The 25,053-nt window shown below is 36.4% G+C and overlaps 2 protein-coding genes across 2 annotated transcripts; both read right to left on the bottom strand.

The window, feature by feature from the left end:
- Positions 1 to 13,664: 13,664 nt before the first annotated feature.
- LOC101787195 (olfactory receptor 1J21-like) lies at positions 13,665 to 14,612 on the bottom strand. The gene has a single exon (XM_005004131.2). It carries the CDS (start codon positions 14,610 to 14,612, stop codon positions 13,665 to 13,667), a length of 948 nt encoding a protein of 315 aa, XP_005004188.2.
- Positions 14,613 to 20,452: 5,840 nt separating this feature from the next.
- Positions 20,453 to 22,515, bottom strand: LOC100713470 (olfactory receptor 1J4-like). Its single transcript, XM_003470660.3, has one exon. It carries the CDS (start codon positions 22,513 to 22,515, stop codon positions 21,577 to 21,579), a length of 939 nt encoding a protein of 312 aa, XP_003470708.2. The 3' UTR covers positions 20,453 to 21,576.
- Positions 22,516 to 25,053: the final 2,538 nt, after the last annotated feature.

Raw genomic sequence — 25,053 nt, 5'->3', positions numbered from 1 at the left:
ATGCTCAGATGTATGTCAGGCATGCAAAACTCCAACCACCTACAATCAAAACAGAACTACATCCAGGCATATAATAATCAAGATTCCAGAAATCCAATATAAGAACAGAATATTAAAAGCTGTCAGAGACAAGAAACAGATCTCTTACAAGGGAAAACCCATCAGAATTGCAGCAGACTAGTTGGCACAAACTATCAAATCATGAAGAGCGTGGGGCAAAATAATCCAAGCCTTGAAAGCCAATAATCTCCAGCCAAGATTGATATATCCTGCACAATTGTCTCTATAAATTAATAGAGAAACAAGGTACTTCCAAGATAAAGAGGAACTGGAGGAATTCACAACCACCAACCCAGCTCTACAGAAAATAATGCAGGACATTCTAAAGAGAGAGAAAAGTACCAGGATTCCAGAAACAGTGGCAGAGAGGCCACAATGAATGGAGCAGAAAGCAAAATGAAGACAAACAGACAACTAATGAGAAGAAAAGAGCACAACAGAAATGGGGAAAAAAGGTTGGATATAATTTCTAATAAAGATGGCCTAAATACACCAACTTAAGGGAAAAAAGAGAGAATCGCGGCAGAGTGGATCAAGAGATAGGGTCCACTGAGAGGCTCTTTATAGGAAATATAATTAGCCTAAAGAAGGTTGTATGGACCAAAATAAAATATGAGAAAATGGAACTCAATGTGATAGGGAACCAGAGAGTAATAGGGGTAACTGGACAAGTATTTATGGATAGGTTGAACATACAGGCTTTAATAAATGAAGAAATATAACTAGAAATCCAGTCCAGAAGTTAGAAAGTTCAGAAACACTTGGGTAAATAGCAGGTTGCTCCCCCACTATAAAACCGTGAGTGTTGGGAGACCCAAAAATACACACTTCATTCTGGGAGAGTAAAGGGGAGGAATAGTCTTCAAAAAAACAGCAGAGTTTATAGGTAATTAGGTATCAAAAACTAAAACCCTTATTACTCACACCACTCTGCTTTGATGGAACTTGTTCCATCTTTGTTTGTATGCAAGCACTGGATCTGAGGGCATAGACAGCTGTACCAAAGATAACAGGACATAGCACAGTGGTCATCTTTAATTTCCTATTAACTCAATCAGAATCCCTGTATGACTTGTACTGTTGTATCCTGACTGATCCTAGTTAAATCTGACTTGTTTGATTGCTGCTTATTATTGACAGATTTTATTCAAAACTGTTAGGTTGCTGGCATCAAGCTGAGGAGTATAGACGACTATACTGAAAATGACAATGATTAACCACAATATCCATTCTGACTTGATTACTACCTGTTTTTGTAGCTCTACCCTATCTACAAAGTTACATTTCTATTAATTCTGTTATGTACTGATATGTTCAATTATACTTTATCTGATGATATAGCCAGATCTGTTGATGATAACAAAAAACAGCACAGTGACCATGGTAGAACTCCATGGTAGAACAGCAGTTTTATGTCTTTTTAGTTTTATGTATCTATAGGAAAAAGTTTAGTTCTGTCCTACATTGTTCTGTTTCTCCCTCTTCTAAAGAAAGGATAGAAATATATTTTAAGACTCATGCTTGTGTAAAATCTATAAGCAGTTTATGAGAACTGACCTTAAGACACATGATGAAATGAAAAAATACTTTGAAGGGAAGAAAGGGGCACTGCAGTACCCAGCACTGATTCTGGAGTGTTATGATGTGAAATCCAGGAACATTATTAATCTTTGTTCAGAAGGATTTTAATCTAATAAGTTTTGTTAGGTCTCAACATAAATGAAGATATAGATAAATGTGTACATGTCTAAATGTATAGGATTGATAACCATATTACTAGGTTTTGTTGGATAGTTGAACAAAACTGTTTGCAGTCTCCCTGGGTGAATTCCCATTTACATGTTCCACTTTTGTCTCTTGAAGAAAGATTTGTGGGGGGACAATATGTATACATCAATTAGTGATTTATTACTGTTTATTTCTTTTTTTGAAAGTATGAACTATTTCTAACCATTTTCTATTTTGTTTTGTCTATCTTAAAATAATAATTTTAAAAAATAAAAGGATTTCCAATAGGCCCTGGGTAGGCCATGAAATAACACTTGAAACGCTGAAATTGAGGAAAATGACAAAATGAAAGAACAACTTACAATCTCAAGCCTCCATCCCACCCCTATAAACCTTAGAAGCTATGTACATATAAGAAAATATATGCCATACACCTGAAATATCAGACATAAAGCAACTGAAATAAAGAAGCAACTCCAGGAAGCTTTAAAGGAATTCAAACTAAAAATAATCTCCCAGGTAAAAGAAGAAATGATAAAAGAAATGAAAGAGATGCTGAAAACATCCAAAGAAGACACAGTTTAAAAATTGGAGGAATTAAACAAAAATGGTAGAATCCCTGGATGAACAGTATAAGAAACAAATAGAATACATAAAGCAGATAAAAGAAATATATAGGAAATCAAAAATTCCACTGATACTTATAAAAACCACCTCATTGAAAATGAAGATAAAATTTAAGACCTTGAAGACAAGATTGCAGCTAGTGAACAGGAAAGGAAAGATCTTTTAAAAATAAGAAATGAGGAAATAATAATTCAACACCTGCAAGATGATGCTAATAAAAGAAACATACAATTGACAGGGAAAATGAAAAAGAAGGGGACAACATAAAGGATGTCAAGAGGATATTTAGAGAAGTAATAGCTGAAAATTTCCCAAACATGAGATTGGAAACTGGTATCAGTGAAGCATATAAAACTTCAAATAGCCATAACCAAAATAAAACTACACCCAGACATATAATAATCACCATCCCAGAAATACAACAAAAGAATAGAATATTAAAAGCTGTCAGAGAGAAAAGACAGATCATCTATAAAGGGAAACCAATCAGAATCACAGCATACTTCTCAGCATAAACAATAAACTCAAAGAGCATGGAGTGAAGTATTTCAGATCCTAAAGGAGAATGATTTCCAACCTAGACTGATGCTGATTTTACTACTGTTGCTTTGTAGTATAACTTCAAGTCAGGGATTGTGATGCCTCCTGCTTTGTCTTTGCTGCTTAGAATTGCCTTTGTTATTCTAGATCTCTTTTTTTTATTTTTTTAATTAAAGGAAAATTTTTTTAAAAATAAGATATATTATGTTAACTTTTTGATTTCCTATTAACTTGATTTGAAACCCTGTATTGAAACCTCACCATCTTGTTTTGACTGATTTTACTCTATTCTGCTTTGTTTGATAGTATCAAGTTTGAAGGTATAGGCAACTACTTTGAAGACAATGAGATTCACTATGATGTCCATTCTGATTTGAGTATTATCTTCTTTTGAAGTCCTATAATGTCTCCAAAGTTTCAGTTTATTGTTTTTGTTCTGTACTGTTTTGTTCAATTTTATTATACCTGATGATATAGGCAATTTTTTTGAGGATAGCAAGAGGCATTATGGTAACCATGGTTGATCACCTTGTATTCTGTTTTTACATCATGTACTATGTCCATCCTTTTGTTTTGACTGACTCTATTTTGTTTTGTCACATTTGGTTTTATTCTCTTCAAAAAATATAATAAGAACTGTGGGAGTAATAAAACCAAATTGTGCAATTTTTAATGTAAAAAAGAGAGAAAAAGAAAGTGCTCTAAAGGATATAACTGCATATATATTTAAGTGTGTAAGCTAGATAACCATATTACTAAGTTTTCATTGGATCATTGAAGAGAAATGTTTGCAGTCTCACTGTTTGAATGTCCACTATGTATGCTTTAATTTTGTAACTTGAACAACTATTTCTAAGATGACGTGTGTAATCTATTAACTAGTGATTTCTTACTGTTCATTTTTTTGAAATTCTGTATTACTTGTACCCTTTGTCTGCTTGTTCTTTTTTCTCTTTAAATAAATTTTTTTAAATCCTTCTTAAGTAAATGCAAAGGTATTGAAATTATCCCATGTGTTATATCTGACCATAGAAAACTGAAATTGGAAATTAACAGCAAAAGAAATTCAAAACCTGCATCAATACATGGAAATTAAATAACAACCTTCTGAATAACCAGTGGACTACAGATGAAATTAAAGAAGAAATAAAGCAATACCTACAGTTCAATGAAAATGCAGAAACAACATACTGCAATCTGTGGGATGCCATGAAAACAGTCTTAAGAGGAAAATACATAGCAATAAATTGCCATATCAAGAAAACAGAATGGGCAGAAATAAACAACCTAATGCTTCATCTTAAGCTTCTAGACAAAGAAGAGCCAGTTAAACCCAAAGCTTGTAGAAAAGAGGAAATTGGAAAGATTAGAGCCAAAATCAATGCAATTGAAACCCAAAAAAAAAAAAAAAAAAATACAAAGAGTTGGTTATTTGAGAGAATAAACAAAATTGACAAACCTCTAGCTAACTTTTTCAAGAAAAAGAGGGGGAGAGCAGAGAACATTGTGGATAGATAACAGCAGCTACAGTGGATCTCTGAGATAGCCAGCTTAGATTCCAGAAATGGTGCAGTGTGGAGAGTCCTAAGCAGGGGGAGATATACCGTGTCGACCCAGGAATGAACTAAGTTGAGAGAAACCAACTGGAAATGCAATCCCATTGCCACGACTGGAACAGCTAAAGTCTCAGTGTCACCACAGAAACCCGCGCCTCTGGAAACAGCGGCTTGAATTCCCCTGCCACTGCTGCATCTGAATCTGCACAGCAGGGATAGAGACACAAAAGCTCTGAGAGTGGGAATTGGCGAACCAAATTGAGAGCAGAGCTGGTGGGGAGCCCTGCATCAACTTATGGTAAGTGAGAGGAACGGGGACCCTTGCATAGATAAGGAAGCTCCAACAGAGGACATTCTGGGACCGGGCAGACTAGCCAGAATAAGGACACTGCAGTGACTTCAGTCAAATATTCCCCTCTCAAGCAGGATTGGTGGGGAGGGCTTGACCTGGGTGATGCTGTGGACTAAGACCCAGTAGGCTAGTCCAAACCAGGTCCCTGCACCTGGCAGTGTACCCTAACGCAGTGAAGCCTTCAGCAAGTTGACTAACCTGGAGGAGCGGGCCCCGCATAGGCTGCCCCCGTCTGTGTCTCCCTGGTACACTGCAGTGGGTGGGAACACTGAGCCAGTGCAATTCAAACAGTTATATGGGCCTCCTACATATGCCTGTATGTAAGCAACAAAAGATATGAGAAGAGGAGGCAACAAGAAAGGGTCCTCAGTCCCCAATCTGGAGAACACTGATCCAGGAAAGATAAATGCAAAGGAGAATGAAGACAGAAAACATGCACTGTCAGACACAGCACCAGTAGACATTAAGAGATATCTTAGGGATGTCATAGACGAATTCAAAAGGGAAATATTTAACCAAGTAAAGCAAGATGTAAGTAGAACAGTTAAAGAAATGCTAAACACCTCCCAAGAAAAAGCAGATGGTAGAATGGAAGAACAGAAAAAAAGAGGAGAATTGTTTGATGGAGAAAATAGAGAAAACATAGAATACATGAAGCAGGTTCAAAGAGATTACCAGGAAACTAAAAACTCTATTGAAAGCTGGCATAACACCTTGAAAGAAACTAAGGATAGATTATCTGAACTGGAGGACAGATTTGTAATGTGGGAGCATGAAATGAAAAACTTCTTAACAATAACAAGGAAACATGCAATAACAATACAAAGACTAGAAGATGATAAGAGGATCTATAACTTAAAAATTAAGAATGTAAAGGAAGAAGCAGGGATACAAACAAATAAACTGCAAGGTCTATTCACAGAAAGATTATTTCTGTGAATAGGAGAAATTTCCCTAGTATAGGAAAAGGTAAAGATACTCAGATCTATGAGGCATACAGGACCCCAGCCACCTACAACTTAAACAGAACTACGTCCAGGGATACAATAATCAAAATTCCAGAAATCCAATATAAGAACAGAATATTAAAAGCTGTCAGAGACAAGAAACAGATCACTTACAAGAAAACACCCATCAGAATTACAGCAGACTTCTTGGCACAAACCATCAAATCTCAAAGAGCGTGGGGTGAAATAATTCAAGTTTTGGAAGACAATAACCTCCAGCCAAGATTGATATATCCTGCACAGCTGTCCCTGGAAATTAATGGAGAAACAAGATGCTTCCAGGATAAAGAGGAACTAGGGGAATTTGCAACCACCAATTCAACTCTACAGAGATTACTGCAGGACATTCTAAAATTGAAAACTACCAAGATTCCAGAGACAGTGGCAGAAAAGCCACAATGAATGGAGCAGAAAGCAAAATGAAGAAGACAAAGTGACAACTAATGACAGAAATAGAGCTCAACAGAAATGAGGCAGAGAAGGTTGGATATAACTAACTTAAGTGAAAAAAGAGAAGATTGCCGGCAGAGTGGGTCAAGAGATAAGGTCCAAGGAGCATATATTTCCTATAAATATAGGAAATATAATAAGCCTGAAGAAGCTTATATGGACCAAAATCAAACATGAGAAAATGGAACTCGATGTGATAGGGAACCAGAGAGTAATAGGGGTAACTAGACCAGTATTTATGGATAGGTTGAACAGACAGGGTTTAATAAATGAAAAAATAAATAGAAATCCAGCCCAGAAGTGAGAAAGTTCAGAAACACTTAGGTAAATAGCAGGTTGCCCCCCCCAATACAAAACTGTGAATGTTGGGGTGAGTCAAAAATACACAGTTCATTCTTGGAGAGTAAAGGGGAGGAATAGTCCTTTTTAAAAAAACAGCAGAAGATATAGCTAATAGTATATCAGGAATTAAAACCCCTACTACTCGCACCACCTGCTTGGTTGGAACTCGTTCTGTCCTAGTTTGTATACAAGCACTGGATCTGAGAGGCACAGACGACTGTCCAGAGCATAGGGGACATCTTTAATTCCCTATTAACTCAATCAGGATCCATGTATGACTTATACTGTTGTATCATGACTGATCTTAGTTAAATCTGACTTGTTTGATTGCTACTTATTATTGACAGATTTTATTCAAAACTGTAAGGTTGACAAGTTGAGGAGTATAGACAACTATACTGAAAATGACAATGATTAACCGTAATATCCATTCTGACTTGATTACTACCTTTTTTTGTAGCTCTACACTATCTACAAAGTTGTATTTCTGTTAATTCTGTTATGTGCTGATATGCTCAATTATACTTTATCTGATGATATAGCCAATTCTGTTGATGAAAACAAGAAACAGCACAGTAACCATGGTAGAACTCCTTATACAGCAGCTTTATATGTCTTTTTAGTTTTATGTGTCTATAGGAAAAAGTTTAGTTCTGTCCTGCTTTGTTCTGTTTCTCCCTCTAATATAGAAAGGATAGAAATACATGTTAAGACTCATGCTTGTGTAAAACAGTTTATGAGAACTGATCTTATGACACATGATGAAATGAACAAATACTTTGAAGGAAAGAAAGGGGCACTGCAGTACCCAGTGCTGATTCCAGAGTGTTATGATGTGAAATCCAGCAATGTTATTAATCTTTGTTCAGAAGGATTTTAATTTAATAGGCTGTGTTAAGTCTCAACATAAATGAAGATATGGATAAACGAGTACATGTCTAAGTGTATAGGATTGATAGCCATAATACTTAGTTTTTTGTTAGATAGTTGAGCGGAACTGGAAATATTATCTTTCACAATAGCATCTTAAAAATTGAAATACTTAGGAATCAACCTAAGAATGTAAAAGACCTATATGCAGAAAAAAATACTTCACTAAAAAAGGAGATTGAAGAGGATATTAGAAAATGGAAGGATATTCCTTGCTCTTGGCTAGGAAGAACCAACATTGTGAAAATGGCCATACTCACACAACTGCTATACAGATTAAATGCAATCTCAATCAAAATATCATTAACATTCCTCAAATATCTAGAGAAAACACTCCTAAAATTCATTTTGAAACAGAAGAAACCTAGAATAGGAAAGGTAATTCTGGGCAACAAAGGCAAGGCAGGAAGCATTCCAATTCCTGACTTGAAACTATACTACAAAGTTACAGTGATAAAAATCAGCATGGTACTGGCAAAGAGACCTGAGGATTAATGTAACAGATTAGAAGATGCGAACACAATTTTTAATAGCTAAATCTTGGAAACAGCCAAAATGTTCATCAACTGTAGAGTAGATGAAAAAGATGTGGTATTTTTATGCAATGGAATATTACTCAGCTATAAAAAATGATGATCTTGAGGCCTTCATAGGTAAATGGAGACAACTTGAGACTATCCTCATACGTGAAAAATAAGAATCATATTTATAAATACCACATTGTGTCTCTAGTGTAAATGTTGTAAAATGTTACAAGAACTGTTGGAGTAATAAAACCCAAAATGTATAATTGCTATTATAAAAAAGAGAGGAAAAGAAAGTGCTCTAAAGCATATAACTATATGTATGTTTAAGTGTGTAAGATAGATAACCATATTACTAAGTTTTTGTTCAATCATTGTGCAGAATTGTTTGCAATCTCACTGTTTGAATGTCCACTTTGTATGCTTTAATTTTGTAACTTGAACAACTATTTCTAAGATGATAGTATATAATTTATCAACTAGTGATTTCTTTTTTTGAAATTCTGCATTATTACTACCCTTTTTTATGTTTTGCTTTTTTCTCTTTAAATAAAATAAAAAAGAAGTAATAGTGGAAAACTTCTCAAGCATGGGAAAAGGACATGACATACAGATAAGTGAGGCATATAAGCTTCAGCTAGCCACAACCAAAATAAATCTACACCTTGATATATAATAATCAAGATCTTAGAAATTCAACACAAGAACAGAATATTAAAAGCTGTAAGAGAAAAGAAACAGATCACCTATAAAGGAAAAAATTCAGAATCATGACAGACTTCTCAAACCATCAACTCATGAAGAGCTTGGAGTAAAGTATTCCAAGTCCTGAAAGAAAATAATTTCCTACGTGTGGGAAATTTTCTGCCATTATTTCTGTGAAGAGGTTTTAAACGTCGTTTGTATTTTCCTCTGAATTGTCACTAATTATGATCATTCTTAGATCAGTCATTTTCGTGTCAGCTAACAGATACTGGACCCATGTTTCATGTTCTCTTATTGCTTTTAAGATGTTTCTGGATAGCTGGTCTTCTCATTATAATCCTTTGTCTTCATTTTGGTCCCTTCTGCTGCCCATACTTTCAAGACAATTTTTAATCTCCCGTATTTCTGACTTGAACTTTTTCATGGGCTGTAGTTCTTTACCAAACTGATCTTTCATGTTTTGTTTTGTTTTGTTTTCTCAGGTAGCTTTTTATTAGTGTATTACTTCCATCATCTGGTTAGTTCCATGTTTTGAAATCCCACTGGAAACTCCTTTGATCTGTTTTCTGATCTCTTCTGTTAACCTTTCTGGTAATTAAGGTGGGTGCTTTATGCTATTCTCTACCATGAAGCCCTCTGCATTGAGTGTTGTGAGCTTTAGGAGGCATTTTGTTGACTTGTATTCCCATTTTTCTATTGTTTTGTTAAGTTTGTTTGTTTTGTTACATGCTGATGTTTTTGAATGTTTGTTATGTAAAGACTGTTGTAGTGCAGAGATAACTTTAGTCAATTTTCATTGATGTGGACAGTCGATTTTAGTCAGTTTTGACATGACTGACTATAGTCTTTTGCCTCCACCCTGAGGTCCGACCACCTCAGTTAATCTGACAGGGGACAATGTAGAGCAACTGGCCCAAAGCCAAGTTCTCTGGAAACGCATCCTAGTATGGTTAATGTCACAAATTATGGAAAGTCCCATGGAGGTGGGCCCAACCCACCCAGTAATATGGCACATGGATGCAAAATAAAGAAGAGAATATTCTGCAGTGAGGAGCTCTGGGAAGATCCAATGTTCTCTGTGGAACAAAAGGCCTCATGTCCAAAAGCTCATGGCTGTTACTGGTTCAATCAAGGAAGTAGGTAGCGTAGCAGAGTGCTAGGAGGAAAGGAAGTTTGCAGGGATTGGCTGTGATGAGAAAGGGCAATCTTGTACCACTTTGCAATTAATGAGACCACTGGTGCTTTGGCTGGACTCCATAACATTCTTTTAGCCATTTAAGGAAACATTTGTTTCAATATAGGCAGCTCTGCAAATCTCAGTGAGTAGAATGAAGGAGAGGTCAGGGAAGGACAGGGCAGGGAGTTTTGTTTCTCTGAGGAGCACAGCTTGGCAGTCTCTCACAATAAATGTCATCTGGGTGTTGGCTTACAGGAAAAAAAATTAATAGGAAGGCAATTATGCAACCCTGGAAATACACAGCCAATCAACTTCAGTAGTGTCATCCCAGATGAATTGGATACTACATACCAGGAAAGCCAATTATGTATCATTCTTAACTCTACAGAAGAAATCTAGTATTGTGATGCAAACATGAAGAGAATCCAAGCATTGAGTTACAGCTTACACATTCTTATTGTGACAGCTATATTGCCACTAATAGTAGAAAGGAATTCAACAGTAATTTTAAAAATTTAGGTTTACATAAAAATTGAAAAATATCCATATATACTTTTTCCATTACCCCTTTCCAAGGGTTCCCTATTCATATCTTAGATTCCCTTATTCATATTGTCATAGTGTAATTCATTTGTTACAACTAAGCTAAATTTGTTGCTACTAGATTGTTACAACTAAACTACTGACACATTGTTATCAACTAAAGTTCATAGGTCACATTAGGATCAAGTCTGTGTAATAGAGGATTTTTTTTCTTTGTTGGCTTGCTTTCAACAAATACATGACAGATTGTTATGGCATAATACAGAATAGTGTTTATTCCCTAACAATCTCTGTTCTGCCTGTTTATCTGTCCCCCTCCCTGACATCAAACTCTCAGCTTTTCTGATCATTTTATTATCTCTATAATTGTATTTTCTAGGGTGTCACATGGTTGGAATCATATAGTTATATGCCGTTTTCAGACTCACTTTTCACTATGAATAATTTGTAAAGATTCTAGTACTGGTAGGTAAATTGGATATGCACATTCTCTACAATCCAGTAATTCTTGTGGTTAGTTTCCAGTCTCTTACATACATAAACTGGATACACAGACAGGAATTTTTGAACCAGCACATAATACCAAAATGCTCAAAGCAAAAAAAAAAAAAAAAAAAGGACCTGAAATACTTAGACCCAATAAGAGCAAAATATGAATATATAAAAATGCATTTACAAGGACACTAATGGATAACTGAAGCAAAATTATCATGATAAATGTAACTTGATTCCTTTACATGTGTTCTACATCAAGCAAAACTGAAAGATCAAAATAGTTAAAATTCAAAGAAGAAAAGATTATTGACAATACTCAAGACACCAAATATCTTGAAGAGGAAAGAAGATAGAATTGAAGAGAGACTAAAGAAACTTCAACAATATTGTTAGTTTTTTGTTATTTAAACCTAGAGGTTTTAAATCAGAATTTATTTTAATATATTTAAAAGTGTATTTATATGCCACAGATATATGAACATATGCATAATTACAACATTCTGTGTACAAATAAATTATATATCATTTGTTTGTATATTACTTCAACATTTTTATAAAGAGGAAAGCAAATTTTCCAATAAAATGGGAAGATAGCAGCTCAGCTTTGAAAAAACATTTAGGTAGTTAATAGGTCTCAGAGCTTGACCTCATTAGTTTGAGGTCATTTCTGTTAAATATTTCTTAGTAACATGGGGAGAGTTACTAATCCTACCTTCATAACAAAGACTAGAACTAAATTGAATAATGGATATCAAAATATCATGACAGTCACCAGCTTATAGCAAGAAAGTTAAGTTTCTTTGCCTTGAGCAGAAGTAAGGAACTACATTGTATTGTTCATTTAAAAATAAAATGTAGTCAGAATAAACCACACTGAAGCCCTGCTTGAACTCAGTTCATGTTGCCTGTGCTCCTGACATCTTGCCTGGTCTTTCTATAGCCTGGACCTGGAGAAGCTGAGCCTCCTTATCTGAATGCCCTGACCACCCACCATCACTGTACCACCTGGAAAGCTGTAATAATCCCTTCTCTCGCTGATGTGCTTCACATCCAGCTCACCCATCTAGGACTTAGAAGACTACAATCAAGTTTTTAGTCACCGCTTAAGACTTGTATCTTGCTGTCTGTGCCACTATCCTGGTCACTTACTGAAAGCAGTCTTGCTGGGTGTGGCTGCGTATGTCTGTAATTCTAGCACTCAAGAGGAAAAGATAGGAGGACTGCTTCAAATTTGAGGCCATCCTAGACTATATGTCATGAGCTCAACTATATGGTGAGACCCAGTGTTGGGGAAAAAAGAAAACAAAACAAAACCCCAGAAAGCCATATAATTTTGATTTTGATCCCATTCAGTTGGTGGGGAGGAGGTTTGTACACGTACATATCATTAGTTTAAAAAACACATCTTTTTAAAACATCAAACAATAAATAAGAAAATTATAACTAGAAGGGGAAGATCCAGGGAAAAGAAGGATATCTGGGGAAAGTTTGTCAATGTTTAATAAGACATCCAGATAAAAAAATAAGTCCTACTGGTCTATTACACCCTGGCTACCTAAGAATAATGAAGACATACCGTATGTCCCAAAAAGGCTGCAAGAAAGAATTTTAAATATTTTCACTAAAAAAGAATCACATACATTTAAAGAAATGAGTTTTTTATCTTTGCACATTACACAATATATGCATATATCAAAGCATTATGTGGTATCTAGTAATAAGTATAATTTTGTCAATTAAAATGAATAAATAAGTTATTAGAGAAACAAAAACCATACGCAAGGCTATGAGCAAAATAAATTCAAGTGTTATTATGAAATTAAATACAAAAACAAAATCATAGCAAATGGAAAAAATTTTATTGTGAGAAAAAAAAGTTCTTTTTTGAAAAAGGCTGGGGTGTAAGGCCTGCTTGGAAAACACAAGGTCATGAGTTCAATCCCCGGCACCAAAAAAAACAAACAAAAAAAAAAAGATGAAAATATTTTTAAAAGCATAAAATCTTTTTACAGGACAAAGATGCTATACTAATAAGGATAATATAAGGAAAGGAAATTTAATAGGTAGGCTTCCAGAAACGATCCCAAGACTCTCAAGGTCAACAAGGACATGAAACAGAGAGGAAAACTATGTCCAAGGTAAAAGACAAGTTTTTTTTAAAAAAAACAGTGCCACATCAGTAGTCACTAAACAGCAAATCAGAGAGGAAAGGATGGATGTAAGATATTGACAAGATCCCATACCTAGTGTCTTACTTTTCTTTTTGCTCAGACAATATACCTGACACGCAAAATGAAGGAAGGAAAGTTTTCCCAGCTCACAGTCTGTGATCAGCTGGCTCCGAGGCAGCGGCATTGTGAGGGACAGTCACTCGAGGGGCAGAAGACAGCAAAAGAGGAGAAGAGCAAGCCTCTTTTCCTCCCTCGCGTTATAAGCAGGCTACCACCCTCTGGGGCTGGTGTGTGCAGCACTCACCCCATTTCTATGCCCTCCTCCTGCACAATGAGAAGATGTTTACAAAGTGAGGAGCCTGGCCCCCTGCTGAGTTGCCTAGTCAAACTTCTAAATGTCTCAAGTTGACACAATCTATCAACCACTACATCTAGTTAATACGAAGAGTGGTTCCCATTACCCTGAAAAATTTCCCCTACCAAGTAGATTTCTCAGAGCTCCTTTCATATCTCTATTCCTCAGACTGTAGATAAAAGGATTTAGCATGGGTGTGACCAGACTGTACAATGCAGCCACAATGACATCTTTCTCATTACTGTTATTGGATGAGGGGAAAAAGTAGAGCCCAATAATTGCTCCATAGTAGAGAGAAACTACACAGAGGTGAGAGCCACAAGTGGACAAGGCTTTGCAGATTCCCTTGGTCGAGGGAGCTCTCAGGATGGTGGCCCCAATGTGACCATAAGACACCAAAATGCATATGAATGGCAAGGTAATGGCCACAGTTCCTACAGTGAGAATAACCATCTCATTCATGGTGGTGTCTGAGCTGGACAATTTAAGTAAGGCAGAGAGATCACAGAAGAAGTGGTGCAGGGTATTGTCTCTAGAGAAAGACAGTCGGAGCAGGAGAAGAGTGTGCACGAGGGCGATGGCAATGGATAAGACCCAGGACACAATAACTAGCAGGAAGCAGAGTCTCTGGCTCATGATGGTGATGTAGTGCAGGGGGTGACAGATGGCCACATACCTGTCATATGCCATCGAGGTGAGAAGGAAGCTGTCAAGACAACCAAATACTAAGAAAAAAAATTCCTGAAAAATGCACTGAGTATATGAGATGGATTGACTCTGTGTCTGCATATTCATGAGCATCTTTGGGACAGTGACAGATGATAAAGAGACATCAGAAAAGGCCAAGTGGCTGAGGAAGAAGTACATGGGAGTGTGGAGGTGGGAGTCCAGCCTGATGAGCAGGATGATGAGCAGGTTCCCCAGCACTGTGGTCAGGTACATGACCAGGAACAGGGTGTAGTACATGCCTTGTTCTTCCAGCTGGATGGGGAGCCCCAGGAGAACGAATTCAGATGCAGTGCTTTGATTATCCCACCTCATGTTCTTCATCTCATTTTCTGTAGATTAAAACAGAGGTGGAAATATGCATAAGGAGTAATTGTGACTATCCCATAGCACAATCTGGTTTTAACTAGTCTATGTGTGATTATATTTCTGAGTATCACAAGCTTTTTGCTATTCTAATGGGCTAGTGATGGTATGAACAAAGAATAATCAACAAGATGGTGATTCTCACTGTAGGAACCCCATAAAAAATCTTTTAGTAAAACCATGAAACATCTGTATAATTATCAGATTAGACTATGGGGCAAACTTGAGGAGGCCAAGAGTTCATGATGCTGTTTAGAAAATTTAAATCTATGTGATCACTATTGTAATATACTATGACATAACAAGAGACTAATGCGATAAGGAAGCAGTTTTTGGTGTGTTCTTTAAAAGGAGTCCCAGAATTGGACACATGGTACCTGCCTGTAATCCCAGCACTCTGCAAGGCTGAAGTAGGAAGATCACAAGTTCGAGACCTCACCTGGGCGGTTTAGTGACTTAAGGAAACCTTGTCTCAAAGTAAAAGTTTTAAGAACTTGTCTCAAAGAAAAAAAGAGCCAAGGGTTATAACTCAGTGCAAAGGCCATTGTTTCAATCCCTAGTGCTACCAAAAGAGAGAGAGAGAGAGAGAGAGAGAGAGAGAGAGAGAGAGAGAGAGGTTCTCCAAAACAAAAGCAAAAATTTAAAAAGGGAATCCTGAGTAAAAGACTCTTTCCTATTAAGATTATAAAAATGGACATTCTAATTAAATGTTTATAGAAGAGACACTTCAGGCAATTAAGGAACAAAGCAAATTTAAGATTGGGGTCATTCCAGGAAAGATAATGGGGTTGGAGAATTATTAAAAGCCAGAATACATCAGACTTTTCCTGACATATTGAGAAAGTTTTTATTCTTCTCCCAAAGCAATAATTTATCAAAGAAAAGGTTTAACATTAGAAATGATCAAAAGTTTTAAACATCTTGCTGTCTACTGGTTAAATAGTTTACAGCAAGATGAGAGTGTCTGCAGGAACAATATGAGGTTTTTGCAGCAATTTAGGTCCAAAATAATATCTGCTTGCACCTGGATTGTGGCAGGAGACATGAAGAAAATTATAGAGATTTGGTATAAAATTTGGAAGAAAATCAGTAAGACTGATGAGAATAAAGGTAACCAAGAAAATTATTTTTTCACTATCCTCTCAAGAATAGTTATAGAATCAGAGATTATAGAGAGTTATAGAGTCAGAGATAAAGATGTTAACCTAGAGGTTGGGTTTTGTCCTATTTTTTCAAAATTTGGATACAATCTCAATTCAAGATAAATTACCTTACATGCAGTGGTCTATTATACCCTGGTTTGAGAAAAGATAGAATCCAGGGATCAATAGCTCACACTGGATATATACACACACCAAGCCATGTATGCAGTCATATTGAATATAAATTCTACTCCTGCTCTGACTTAGTCCCTTAGATGATCAGCGCAGATACCTTTAGCTATGAAGCATAGGAGGATGTTTCCATTTCTCTCTAAAAGGCATAGAAGGCAGTCAAATAGGCAAATTCTATAGGGTTTAAGGGTACTTTGCAACATGTGGCCATGTTATCAGTGAAGAATCAAGCAAGGTAGATATATCAATGCGCATTTGTTCACAGCCACTGAGAAACTGATGTAAGTTCTAATTTTACAAACCATAGACAGGACTCAGGGGACAATCCTCCATTTCCACATCCAAATTAGAGACAAAAAGAATGTAATTGTTTCATTGCCTGCCACTCTCTTGAGGGAAAGGACTACTTTCTTGAAGCAGCCATTAGAGAATTCACCTTTGGAGGAATAACAATCATAACCACAAGGCAGCCATTAGAAATTTAGTAATCTAAAAAACTTAGATTATCAGTTTACCAAGGGGAATATGTAATCCAGAGTCCATAATAAACCAAGTGAAGATGTAGTGTAATAACCAGTCTCTTGTTTCTGAACGCCGTACTATTTCAAAGACACCAAAACACCTTAGCACCTTCACTCTCTGAATAAAAAAGTGAGAGATCTTGTGTCTCATCATCACCATTGGAACAGAGGAATGCAATATGGTTTTCATAAATCATATTTTCTTGCCCCAAAGCTACAATGTCAGCCTTCTATTCTTGCAAGATTCTCACAATACCATAAAATAACCATGTGATGTTTTTTCTACTCAGCCTCTTGCAAAGTTGATTCCCAGATCCATTCCTTACATTTCCAACTCCATTTCTTCAATGCCTGATAGAAAACAAATATCATGTGGTCATTATTCAAGGTTAACATGTGTTAGTTTTTATAAACATTTTAATTGGTTTATGTCAAAAATTAACCTGTACCTGAAATTTCTGCTTGAGTGTAGAATTCCTGTAAGATATTTAGACTTCAGGCATGGTGTGTAGGGCCTGTGGATTATGGTTGACCAACTGTTGCCCTAATTATAATGTTCCCATTGGCCTGCCTGTTTTCCTGAAAGTCAAGGATTGACAAATTTTATTCTTATACCAAAAGAACACCATTGATTCCTTTCTGTTGCCCTAAATTCATGGAGATAAAAAACATCTGTGACTCTACATGATTTTTCTTTTCATTAAACAGTATGAGAAATAATAACTCCTTGAAATAAGAATTGACACACATCCCCAGGTTCTACACCTTCTATGGCTAGAAGACTTTTATCTATATCTTCTTCCTTACATTTTATCCCATCTTCCTGCATTTGATTCCTATCTTTTACCATGTGACAGCTTATTATTTGGCAGTAAACTATACTCACATATGCTTACACCACAAAATTGATAGACAAGATAAATAAGGATCTCAAAGAACATAACTCTAAGTGGACTGACAACCACAAAAAAGATGATTATTTCAATAATACCCCTAACAAGGCAAGTTCAAACCATGAAGCAGAGAGGAAAGAGGGGTGCTGGGGAAAAGATAAACCCTTCTAGGCCAGGTCCACAGCGATCCACCTCTTCCAGTGCAGCGCTCTCCTAATAACAAGTCAGCCATAAACCCTATAATCCAATCATCTTTCAAAAGCCCCACCTGTGAACACAAGAGGCTTTTTGGGGGAAATAAATCATAATGATAGGGTTGCAGGATATGACATTGTTAGTCAGCTTTCCACCACTGAAACAAAATTCCTGGGATAATTTAGTAAGACAAAAGGTTTACTGTGGTTCAAGATTTCAGAGGTGTCAGTTCTTGGTCACTCGGCCATGTTGCTTTGAGCCTGTGGCATCATAGTACATCGTGCCAGGGAGGCCTGTTCACTGAATAGCAGCTCAGAAACGCAGACAGGAAAGTGGCCAGATGCTGAAGACACCTCCAAGGACACACTTCTGTGACCTAACTTCTACCCACCAGGTCCCACCTCTTAAAGATACCACCATCTCCCAATAGTGCCACAGGCTTGGGGGTCATTCTAGATCAAAATGAAAGTAAAGGTCAATCAATAAAAATTATCTGATTTTTATATAAACAACAAGCAGAATGAAATATTTTAATTTACAGTATTTAAAACACCACCAACATAGAAAACATTCGCTAAATAATTAGCAGAAGCTGCATAAAACAGGTATGTTGAAAATATGAAATGTTGTTGAGAATAATGTTGAAATATCTTTGTTCATATAAAGAAACATATTATGCCCATGGATGGGAGAGGGTGGTGTTGACATAAAGATGAACAATTTGATCTGTCTATCCAGAATGGAAGTCTACTTGTTGGGAATTCAAACCCTGAAAGGAATACAACTAATATTTTATTAGTGGTCTTAGAAACACCGAAGTTATTTCCCAAGTAGAGAATATTCTAGACGGATACAGACAGCATTGTCTCAATTCCTTAGTTTGTTGTAGCAATAAAACACAAAGGCCTCCTTCACAATAACATGGGACATCAGAAATCATTTATTTTCTCCAATTTAATGGCCAGTGGTGATGCAAGTGGCAGAACGCTCCACAGGGCTTCACGTTCTTGCCTGGGTCTGGGACAAATCTGAATGCTCAGGTTGTCATCAGGTGCACGCCAGGAGACAGACAGTAGCAGGCCTTCCTGGGGCTGGATTTCACTGTGATGGGGCAGATATTAGGGACTGAGGCAAGTCTAACACTGATTTCTTTCCCTCTCCCCAAGACAGATAATATCTCTCTGTATGCTGCTCTACATGGAATTGAAGGACAGTTGATTTTCATCCAGATTGCCTAAAGGTTAGTGTTCTACCATTTTTTCTTTATGTATATGTACATGCATATGTATGCAGGTATTGCAAGTGTATTTCAGGCTATAGATTTTCAGTAGATATACCAGAACGCATTTTATCAAAAAACAAATGAATATTCATTTTTTTCCTATTACTACCATTTTTATCCTTGATTAACTGTTTAAGATGTTGTATCTCAGATTCTGAACTATAAAGTTACTATTTTTATATTTATGGTTAATAAAGTTCATTTGGTCAGATATTCTGAGTATATATTAATAAATGTCTTGTTATTAAAATGCCCATTGATAATTTCTGTGTTTTAAAAAGTAGCAAATGCAACTATTATATCTTCTATGTTTATTAAATGTAGTTTCCTATAAGAACTTGTTATATTTATGAATTTATTTTTTCATTGACTTATTTATACATTATGGAATCACACTTTCTTATTTATTCTCCGAGGTGGTTTCATACTGTGATTTTAATTTGCACTTCCCTAATGATGAAGGATGTCAAAAATTTTTAATACCTATTGGACATCTGTATGTCTTCTTTTAGGAAATCTCTACTCAGATCCTTTACCAATTTTTAATCTGGCCCTTAATATAGCTTAATTGGGTAGAGCATGTTTTTAGTATATATAAGATTTTTCATTCATCTTTAGGATTCAGTAATTATGGCATATTTTGTAGTTTATTTTTGCCTATGGCTTTGCATTTCCCATTTCTTCAACTTATCACTTGATGTCTTTCACTAATTACAGAATTGTTAAGAAGTAGCTATTTATTTCTGATTTTTCTCTATATCTTCTTCTGGATCTCAAAAAATGTATTTTTACGTTTTACGTTTTCCAACATTTACCTATGCTTTTTTCTATATATTTTACTCTTTTATTCCTTTATGTATGTCACTTTGCACACTTTCATGGAAAACATCCACTTGTTTGTGAAGACTTTTACTGTTATTCAGTTTTCCATTAATCCATCTCCAACATCTAGTTTATGTTTCCACACAAGCATTCAACAACTTCTCCCCGCAGGTAAGGCAGCTTACGGTGAAAAAACCTTCATTGACAATTTAGAGGGCAAATTCCCACGAAACTTCATAGGATCCCTTCTCTTAAATTTCATCCAAACTGCACAATAATGATTTCTGTCATCTATTGAGCCACATTCCTATCCTCTACGTTACAATCTATGTCTCAGTTTGAAGCGGGGCCTCCTTGAGTGTGTTATTTCAGCTTGAGAAATACTCACTGCCTTGCCCATAAATGGGAATAAAGTACTCATGCAGGCTACATAATGAATAAACCTGGAAAACATTATGTGAAATCAAAGAACCCAGACACAAAAGGTCACATACTTTAGAGTTATATTTATGTGAGTATCCACAACAGGCAAATCCAGAGACAGTAGCAGTTTAATGTTTGCTAGGGACTAGGGAAGGAGGGATAAGATGATTGCTTAGTAGGTATGTGTTTCCTCTTAGGGTTTTGTGATGCTTATTATTGCATATTATGAATTTACTACTAGATGACACTGAGTTGTCAAACAGATGGTTAAAATGGCCGGGGTTTTTTTGTTACAAATGATATGCTGCAATTTAAAAAAATTTTTAACAGAAGCAAAAAGCAATCAGTAGAAAAAAGCACCCACAAAGAAAAATAGTAATAATAACGTATGATTAAGTAAGTTAGTAGGGGTGAAGTAGAGTACAAAGGACATATTTAGTTAATAAAATACAGAGAAAAATGTAAAACAACTGTCCTAACTAGAAAACAAAAATATGGAAAATATAAACTTATTTTTTCTTTATTGGGGGAGTAGATGAAACAAGAATTCAGATGTATTCTGTACATGTAAAAAATCCACACAAGAATGTAATCATTATGCACCACAAACAAGTCCTAATGAAAGATAGTGAGAAGGAAAATACAAGCTTAAATGAATCATGATTACGTTAAATATAAATACAGTATAGCAAGTTTCCCAGGAAAGTAACAATGTACATATGAACTTTATATTGTTTACAATGAACATTTATTTCACATATATAAGAACATAGAAAAATTCAAGTAAAATGACAGAAAAGAAATCATATGTACTCACTAATCCTAGAATAACTGTGTATCTATGCTAATATCAAAAGTAGATGAGATACTAAAGTAGAAGCCACTAATAAAAACTAAGTGAAATATCTATTTCTAAATGTAATGGTGTCCTGCCAAATAAATAATGAATGTCTGTAAGATTTAACAGCTCCATGGTGTCAGTATTCTCAGGACGGCTGATTTCTAGCCACCAACACAATTGTCATAACTGTGCACCTGGGAAGGAATAATCTCAGTGAACTTAGCCCACTTCAGCACACTCCTACATCAAAAAGTCACCCACCAAAAATAAATCATAGTGCTAAACTGATTGTCTCCCATTACAAAGTTTAAAAGATACATAATTAAAACATGACATACCTAAAAGGAGAAAAGGACAAATCCACAACTATAATGGTTCACCATGTTTTGTTTACAATTTTATACATCTTACTGTATATGATAAATAAGCAAACATTGATTAAGAACAGAAAAGATATAAGAAGCCACTTAACAAACTCGATCTGCCTAGTAAGAGTGCTGAACATAAAAACAGAGTACAATCACTGTAAACCTAGATGGAGTTGTCAACTACATGATAATTTTAGGACACGGACTTCACAGAGCTCATGAGTGAAATAAGTGAAATAAATGTCACTTATGGAAATTGACCTTGTAGACAAACATTTCTAGGGCTTGTTTTATATTTTTGTTCCTCAGGCTGTAAATGAAAGGATTTAGCATGGGTGTAACTACTGTGTAAATGACAGAAGCAATTATGTCCTTGTCACTGGAATTTCGCGATGAAGAGAAAAAGTAGACTCCTGCAAGTGTCCCATAGTATAAAGACACCACAAAGAGATGGGAACCACAGGTAGAAAAGGTTTTATAGACTCTCTTAGTAGAAGGAAACGTTAGGACAGTGATTCCTATACGGATGTAAGAGCCCAGAATGCTACTCAAGGGCAAGATGAAAAGCATTCCTCCCTCGGTGAAGATGACCAGCTCATTGAGGGAGACATCTGAGCAACTCACCTTCAAGAGAGCAGTGAGGTCACAGAAGAAGTTGGCAATAATATTTTCAGCACAGAAGGACAGTCTGGCCAAAAGAAAAGTGTGCAACAGGGCATGGGCAAAAGAGAAAAACCAGGACCCAGCTACTAACAAGACACACAGCTCCTCTCTCATGATAGCAACATAGTGCAGTGGGTGACAGATAGCCACATACCTGTCATAGGCCATCACTGCAAGAAGAAAATTGTCAAGACAGCCAAACAGAACAAAAAAATGCATCTGAGAAATGCACCCCTCACAGGAGATGGATTGCTGCTGAACCTGAATATTCACCAGAAGTTTTGGAACTGTGATAGAGGAAAGGGAAATGTCAGAGAAGGCCAAGTGGCTGAGGAAGAAGTACATGGGGCTGTGGAGGCGGGAGTCCAGCCTGATGAGCAGGATGATGAGCAGGTTCCCCAGGACGGTGGTCAGGTACATGACCAGGAACAGGGCACAGAACACAGCCTGCTGCTCTGGCCGGATGGGGAGCCCCAGGAGGAGGAACTCGGACACGCTGCTCAGGTTCTCCCTTCTCATGCTGCTCTGCTGTCTTTTGGGAACTGGAGAAAGGGAAAGATGACAGTGAACACAGTCATAACATTGTAGTAATTTCATTTCTAGTGTGAAAATTCTTAGCTTTTCTTCTGTTTATTTCTCAATTTGGTGCACAAATCATGAATCTTCCCATTCTAGTTTCAGTGACTCATCAAACCTTCACATTAAGCAAATGTCTTTTCAAAGAAACAAAAGATCACTAATTCTTTAGTTAACATGTATTTATTGAGCAGTAGCTTTGTCCCAGTCACTATCCATGTTCTGAGTACTTAAATACATAACTGAGAACAAGCAACACATAGAAGTAGGTTATGTACGTTCATCAAGCCAAATTCAAGTCTCAGCACTTTACTCTGAAATAAGAATTGGGCACCAGGAAATGGGTTTCATTTATTTCTTTAAACTGCTGAATATTATTTATTTACTTTATTTTCTGTAGCATAGCTTAGCTTCTCTTAATTGGACCCAGGAGAAAATATGGTATAGCCTTGCTCATTGTGGTGCCTAAAATATCAAATACACAAAAATAGAAAATGAAGTAATGGTTACCAGTCCTTTAAAATTAATACTAAGCTTCCTAAATTGAAACAGAACTACTAAGGCTTAGTCATTAAAGCTTTGTTCAGCATACAGTGCCATTGGCTAGATCCTGCCTGTTCTGACACATTTAAAATTACCTGTCATCAAAAGTGTCCAAGCCAGATTTTCAAACTAAATTAATAACAGTTTTCCAAACTAAATTAATAACAAACTAAAGCCCAGTTTCCAAACAAGATTAATAACAATGCCAAATGTGTACTTTCTGGCAAAATATCACCATAAGCCTGATAAACTGGGTATTACATCCATTTAACAAAGAAAAAATAAATCATAAAATCATGGCGTATTTAAATGTGCAATTTAGAATAATAAGTGGAAAGGATATATGTATCTGATATAATGCATGCTCTGAAAAAAGGAATTTATAGATTTAAAGTCAAAAAATGGAAAATAATACTCTATGCAACAGGAACCTAGAAAAAAAAGCACGGGTGGCTATCCTATTTGTAGACAATGTAAACTTCAAACCACTCCTAATAGGAATCACACTGCTTAACATCAGAATATCCAAAGACAATATATAATGTCTATCACCTCTGTCCAAAAGTCCTTAACTCCTTGCTACTCACATCATGCAACTTCCAAGACTTTCACATACTGTACTTAAACTTCTTTCCAAAAAAATAAATATATAGTCTAAAACTTTCAGGTGCATAAAGTAAATATGATGTTCTTCATTTCATAGATATGAAAACACTTTGGCCACAAATGACCAACCCAAGGTCACTCAGCTAATTGATAATGGATTTTAGATTCAATATTTCTAAACCCATATCCAAAAGAAGGAATATCATGTAAAGGAACACAACAATAAGTTATCTTTGAGACTTTCCCAGGAACACGGGCTATCTCAGTTCATGGCCACCAAGCAGGACAGTGGTTGGATGCTGATAAGAACTTGGCTACCCACTGACCAGTCATCCATCCTCACCAAGAAACCAGAAAACACCAGAGGGTGAGAACCAACCAGGTACCTGATCTCACAAGAAAGCAGGTGGGCCCTTGTGTCATAAAGGGTCAGGTTGTAGTGCTGCGGTGTGAAAGGAGACCTTTGGCAAGCCAGTCTTCTCTGACAACTACTCGTTCTTCCTTAGACAATGTCAAAGCAAGGAGCCTCTGCGATGCAAGCACTAGATTTTGGGAAAGGCAACAAAGCTACCTATTTTTCCCGATCACCAAGTACCAGGGATGGTGCTGGATAATTTGCATATACTGGCTCATTTATTGGTCAAAGTATTATGATAAAATAGGACTACCTGGGGCTGGTGACACAGGACTACATTCCTAGCCCTCTAGCGGATGAGGCAGAAGCACTACAAGTTTGAGTGGATGGTTTTGTGACCTAACAATATCTCATCTCAAAATTAAAAGTTTAAAAAAAGATTGAGAAAGGTTAGTGAGAAGGTCCAGGGCTCAATCTCCAATAACAAAGATAAAAAGGTAGGATTAGTTAGCCCTCCTTTACTAAACAGGAAGCTGAATCTCATAGGGTGAAGTCACTTGCCAGGGTCACAAAATGTACAAGGTTTAGCTCAGCGGGGTAAGTGACTGCCTCGCAAGCATGAGGTTGGTATCCCTGATACCAAAAAAAAAAAAAAAAAAATGTAAGCTTAACACAGAAACCAAGCTCTTACCCATTAGATATGAGCTGCACAGTGGTAAAAACACATGTGAACCTGCCTGCTCAATGCAGGAAAATAATTGTTTGAAGACACTCAGTGAAATACTTGAGGACATAAAGGCCAATTATGAGCTTTTAAAACACACAAATGAAACACAGACACATGCGCGCACACATGCACATACTTAAATGCTGATTTATGACTTTTTGCCATCTGTAACTGACCTAAGAAAGACAGTAGGGGGCTGGGGATTTAGCTCAGTGGCATAAGCGCCTGCCTTGCAAGCAGGCAGTCATGA

The sequence above is a fragment of the Cavia porcellus genome, unplaced genomic scaffold, assembly GCF_034190915.1.
Source record: "Cavia porcellus strain 051 isolate PalLab524CR breed Dunkin Hartley unplaced genomic scaffold, mCavPor4.1 scaffold_1, whole genome shotgun sequence".
In the NCBI taxonomy this organism is placed as follows: Eukaryota; Metazoa; Chordata; class Mammalia; order Rodentia; family Caviidae; genus Cavia; species Cavia porcellus.
Note: the sequence above shows the minus strand (reverse complement) of the source record. Positions and strands in the feature narration are given on the sequence as shown.

Bases quoted from the DNA above. Each gene is read 5' to 3' on its own strand.
- LOC100713470 (XM_003470660.3), bottom strand. From the start codon at position 22,515: ATGAGAAGGGAGAACCTGAGCAGCGTGTCCGAGTTCCTCCTCCTGGGG.
- LOC101787195 (XM_005004131.2), bottom strand. From the start codon at position 14,612: ATGAAGAACATGAGGTGGGATAATCAAAGCACTGCATCTGAATTCGTT.